This window comes from Schistocerca serialis, chromosome 9 (genome assembly GCF_023864345.2).
Source record: "Schistocerca serialis cubense isolate TAMUIC-IGC-003099 chromosome 9, iqSchSeri2.2, whole genome shotgun sequence".
In the NCBI taxonomy this organism is placed as follows: Eukaryota; Metazoa; Arthropoda; class Insecta; order Orthoptera; family Acrididae; genus Schistocerca; species Schistocerca serialis.
In genome coordinates this window covers 203,995,233-204,001,232 of record NC_064646.1, presented here as the reverse complement: position 1 = coordinate 204,001,232, position 6,000 = coordinate 203,995,233, and the positions used below count along the sequence as shown (strand labels likewise).

Here is a 6,000-nt window from a genome sequence, read left to right as displayed (position 1 = left end):
TCCGGATAACACGCTTTCCAAATCCCTTGGAATTTTTCAGCCAGGTTCCTTCTATTAATTTCTGTACGTGCAAGGCTTCCCACACAGATTTACAAAGACATCTGCAAAAGATCAACCGTTGACGATATAACTGTTATTTTACTTATAATTCATCAAACGGCTGTACATTCATTCGAAAATAAACAACTTAGTTTCATCTCCACTTAAACCCATAAACAGTGTCAAGAGCGCTCCCCAGCAGTCTTGAACTAATCATTGGGTGAGTCTAAACCTCTTGTTGCGTTTCTTAATGTTTTCGTAAATTAAACAAGCAAACACTGCCTGCCTTCTTCTGTCTCCAAGAGCATACTGGGTGGTTCCTAACCTATTACTGCTGCGGGATCATCGCTACATGCCGCTGTGTGTGTGGACAAAAACATTGGCTGACGCCACGAACTCGCTGTGAGCACGGGCTGCTGTTATTATCTGGTGTGCATTGAGCCTAAGAGGTTCTGATTGTGGAGCATAACGAACTAAAATACACTTCAAATAAGTATTTTAAGCATTTACTGGTACCTCGGAACAATAATGGCAACTCGTTACGCTTGCCATTGTCGTGATGCAGCAGCATTGCCACTCGTTTTAGAAATTTTCACGTCTCTCTGATTTTTCATTTATTTTCACAATAGATAGCATATAAAGCGAAAATATCGTACTGTTACTGTTTTTTAGGTTTCAAACTGGAGCAAGACACAATAATAAGCACACATGTCGAATACAGGAACGCTGCCCTCGACTGTTTCATCCTCCATCCATTTAGTTGAGACGTTAATTAGTCCCTGGTAGTTGACAAATTATTTGCGTATTTAAAGGCACTCTGTACGTACCTAAGGATTTCTCTTACTGCAAGTTCTTTCTAGTGAATAAGCAAATGTGAGAAAGCTCCGAACATAAAGTTGAATCGTGCGCGTTATGCCGCCAAAGTTCTTTAACCCACTGCAAAGAGTGCCGTTTTCAGGTAGTCAACTTTTTCATTCACTTGTAAAATGCCATTGTATTGATTCTTGATTGTCTTTGTCTGTTGCGTATGTACATTGTATTTTTATTTTATTGTAGCAAGGTTTTGTCCATATTTTTGTACTTTATTTACATTTGTAAAAAAATAGTTACCGTTAGAGAGGTTACATTCCAGCCATCAGCTGTCAGCAGTCTGAACTGTAAATCAGGGTGTGTTCTCTTCTGTATGATAACAAACAATAATTTTAGCAGTTTATGTTGCTGATCATCCAACGACATCGTTGAATGTGTGTTTTATTCGTGCAACGTAAACAAAATAACTCGTTAACGTGTTTCGTGTGTGCGTCGTTATTACGTCATGGCAGTGACAGTAAACAGTGCTAACAAGAATGTTTGGAAATACATTAAATAGTGATTGATGTAAGTTTTCATATGACGATTGCCCTTACGTAGTAAAAAATAGTAGCCAACTATTGAGGCTTGTCGTAAATCAGTTCATTAGGCAATGCGTCGCATAAAAAGTAAAAGCAGGTTAAAGACCTGTTGTTACCGTCAGCAGTAGATAATATGCCTCTTAAATATCGTGAGACATAACCGTAGAAACAGATGTAGCTGAGTAGAAATTGTGCATCCCACCATCAGCACCTTCAGGATGCTATTTAGTTTACACCGGGAACAGACGACAATGTAGCAGCCAAGTTGCATTTTAAGCGTTTTGGGTTTTAGCTTTATAATGTAAATGACATTTTCTGCCCTTGTGAGCACTTTGTGTGTAAATGATGACAGTAATCATCCCAGTGATTCAAATCTGATGATGGCATATAGGCCACCTCGTGAACTTAGAGGCAGAATTGAAAATATCAGAAAAAAATTTGAAGGTGGAACTGAAATTTCTCTGCCTCCGGCGAAACCTCTTAGTCGGCCTGATATCTGCGCCAAGAAACAGCAGAAAACTGCTGGGAAAGAAGCAATTTCAAATCTGCACATAAAAGACGGCGCATCACGTGAGTGGGTTGCGTCTCCTCAAGGTGGTGGAAAAAATAGAGAGAAGTGGGATCATAGTAATTCGTCCACGAAATCACACATCAGACGAACGCCAGCTTTTCGTTGTGACAAGAATATAGTAGCAAAAGACTTCTCAGGTGGCAGTGGTAAGGTAGACAATGCTTTATTCAATACAAAAGTTAAAATATTCGAAGCAGACCAGAAAGAAAACTTAAATACAAACAAATCAAAGGAAATATCAGTTCATACTAGAAATACATGTTTTAACCCACCAAGAAATACTTTTCGTAGTAGGGCTAATGCTGTACAATGTGTTATTAAAACAATAGCAGGACTGGAGAACAAAAAGAATGGAGACGTCCTACTGCCAACTTCTAATGGTAGGGATCCAGTGAAGCAGAGTTCATCACATGGTGTTAAAAATCAGCAGAGAGATCAAAAAGGTGGGACTGTGTCTGTAGCAGAGCTTAAAAGACATGACCTTGATGACCGCATAAAGCAGCTAAAGGTAAACACATACACACCAAAGCCCAAGCCAAAATCAATTGATATACAGTCAAATTGTAATTTACAGGGTATCAGTAACACTAAGAACACTATTGAGCCTGTATTTAGCCAATATGAATGTGATGAAGTTACAAAGCAGGTTGGTGATACTGCAAGCGAGAGTAGCTGCAAGAAAGTGGAAGAGAATACTGTTAATAACAAATGTTTTAAAGGTGGTGTTCACAAAAGAAATGTGTCAGACTTGAGCAATAATTGTGCGCTTGAATTAACAGACAGTTTGAGAGTCGCCTTGAAATCACCACTTCCCCAAGGCCCTCCTCCAAAGAAGCCACCAAGAACTTTTGCTCATTCTCCAGCAACAAAAAGTAAAGTTCAGGAGAAAGTCATTCAGTTTAGTGCAACGAAGGAAAACAATGCATCTCGACCAGTCCCAAGCAAGCCACAGCGTTCTAGGACTGAGCCCCTTCTGATGCTGAAGAAATTAGAAGATGCCCTTATAACACACCAGCAGAAAGGTATTGCTGTAATTACCCCACGTGTGCCATCAGCCAATAGTACAGATCAGGATAGAGGGACCTCAGGTAGCCGTGCATCTGTCGCCCAATCACCAGCTGTCGTCCAGCCGCCACCAGTTGTGGCAGAGACATCATCTGTGCTAAGCAACTGTCTCAGTTCCCTAAATTGTGCAACAAACACCAATCTCTTGTACTGTCAGACTCACTTCTATGAGAAACCAGCTGAAAGACTGAGCAAATTCTTTGTTGATGTTGCTACAAACCGAAGAAAATTGGACAGTGAACATGGGCTGTATGGTACAATTCAGAAGTCATACAGTGAGGAGCATATTTATGCAGAACCATTTTCATGTACTGAAGATCAGACCAGGAATGTTCAACAGGTTCAGATGGACAAATGTGCAACCCTTGGAAGGAAGCAGGCAAAACCAGTTAAAACCTTGTCAGCTTCTGCAGAACATCTGAATTCTAGTGACTCCCCAGCTTCCCATGACACTCTACATTACATGGTAAGAACTTCAGCGTAAACATTAGTTTCATAAGCTGAATGTGGAATCATAGTATTTCATCTTTGAAGGCCTTAAGAGGACCAAACATAGCCTATGGTTAGGTAGTAATTGCTTGTTGAATAGTGCCAGATGTCGTGTTTCTTTGTTGTATTTTGCATGGCAAAGTTTAGTGATTCCTTATTTAACAGAAGCATGCCATGTGTGTCTTCATGCTTTTTCTCTTGATCTATGTAGTGTAAAATTGTGCACTGATTATATTGACAGTGCTTCATTGGTTCACAGACATTGGCTTGGATAACGCTGTGGAAGCTGCACAATATTTCAATGGGACAGCTGCTTGTCATCTTCAGGTGCTTACTGACTGAAGTGCCTGAAGATGATGTGAAGCTTCCACAACATTATCCGACTTGACTCCTGTGAGCCAATAAAGTAGTTATTACACAAGGAAAGTCTCAAACAGCGTATTTACAGTGTTGAAAGTAAGTCTGCCCACTTAACCCTGATACTACTTTGATTTAATGAAGAAGAAAAAATTGCATGGTTACTAAATGGTGTTTTTTTTTTTTTAATCCATTTCTATAAAAATTTCGTATGACAACACACTTGCAACAATAGTTTATTTTTTTTATTTTTTAGTGTTTATGTGGTACAATCATTGTTCACATTGGTACTTTCTCTTTGTTGGGCCTCTTTTTCAAAAAAGATACATGAGGTTTTTGAGTTACGTTGAAGTGTAAATTTTGTTTATTGCCCCCAAACTAGTTACAGTGCAAATTTTGTTGTCACTGGTTTTTTATCCTGAAGATTTTATGTGCCCTTAGAAGATGTCATTGAAACTAGTTTGAAGATAACATGTTTGCACCAAGGAGAACATACAAATCCCAGATTTTTTTCTGTAGTAGATAACTTCTATGGTTTGTATAAATGGAGCTGATGCAGTTTGATGAGTGTGCCCACAGCTCACATGTAGCTCTTTAATTGCATAGTTTCATGGTTCGCACTAGTGAATATTCTTCAGAATATTCCTTGCAGAATGTTCTTCAGAATATTCATTGCAACTTGTAGGTAATTGCTACGCCCCCAGTGAATAATGTAAATATGTAAACAAATGATTTATATACACTTTCATGTCCCACAGATACCATCTTAAATGACAATCAGTGATCCAGAATGAGTCAAGGTACACTTTAAAAAAAAAGTGAAGCAGCTGTTTGGACGTCATAAGTATTTTGCTACTATAAAGAAAGTTGCTGCTTCACCAGTACATAGTTCCTGATAATGTCTTGTTGATTTTTGTAAGATATTAGTTTTGGATAAAGAGGAATATTTTATACGGGTCCTCAGCAATAACCAGTGACATAGGAAACATGTGACAAACACCATAAACAACATTGTGTCTTTAACTCGATATCAGTGGCAATTTTTTCAAACAATATACAGTACAGATGAGTCTGTCATCACAACAAGGTTTTCTTACTTTCACATTTGTTGACTTCACCAGCTTACAACCGAAATGTTACCATCCAACCCAATCCAGATCTTGGGCTATGCTGCAGATGAGTCTGTCACCACCATCTTTCTTTTCCTCACATTGAATGGCTTCCCCAATTAGCAGAGAAACTGTGAATCTATACACCAAAAGGTGATGTCAGAGTAGCCATTAACATTGCCAGTGGTCAAAAGCCATATGGAATATTTGTCTTGACCCCTAGTATTTAGTATAAAATGGTAAGTATGTATGTTTTTAACTGTCATTTGATTTTATGGGGCTTCTCAGTTTCCTGCTTTATGCATGATTGGGGCTTCTAGAAGACCTGTTGATCCAAAGTACAGACTCTGAGTTTGAATACTCTATAGGCCCTAAAGAAAGAAAGTCTGCATGGGGATTATTTTTACGTCTTTTATTTGGTTTGTGTAAATCACAATTCAGTTGAAACAGTTTTGTTTATAATTTTAAAAAATCAACTAAAATCATGAGTGGGTGTGAGAATACCAAAATCTTTGAGTTCTCTACAGAATGTGTGGTTGAGTACTTTCTATTGCACACATCTGGTATTGGTAGGTTCAATTGACCCATACTCTTTATTATCTGCCTCCATAGTCCATAGCTGGAGTAGGCCTCTGAAGTTGCACTTGATTCAGAGCTATCTAGTACGAATTCTGGTATCTAAGCCTCTATCCCCTCCATTTATATTAGATTAACTTATACTCCTGTTCATCTCTTCATTAAATGTTAATTTTATTCTTGTCAACATCGCTCATGAGTTTTATTCTTCTGTGAAGCAGACTCGTTATTTTATCCCCTTCACAGAAATTTTTACATTTAAGATTCATTGATCCCAAAAGGCCTGAGCTGCTGGAGTTGGCAGTCATTTGTGCATGAGGTATGCTTGCATGTGTGATTGAATGTTGTGTATTTCTCTTTTTCCGATGAAGGCTGTGACCAAAAGCTTTTATGTCTTTTTAAT

At 38.5% G+C, this 6,000-nt stretch overlaps 1 protein-coding gene across 1 annotated transcript in view; it reads left to right on the top strand.

Annotated features, from left to right (window-relative positions):
- The first annotated feature begins 1,144 nt into the window (after positions 1 to 1,144).
- The window catches only part of LOC126418739 (uncharacterized), a 126,307-nt gene continuing 121,451 nt past the window's right edge, over positions 1,145 to 6,000 (top strand). Inside the window, exon 1 of the mRNA XM_050085655.1 lies at positions 1,145 to 3,532. Coding sequence (XP_049941612.1) covers positions 1,736 to 3,532 — 1,797 coding nt within the window. The 5' untranslated portion in view covers positions 1,145 to 1,735. The remainder of the gene's footprint in view (positions 3,533 to 6,000) is intronic.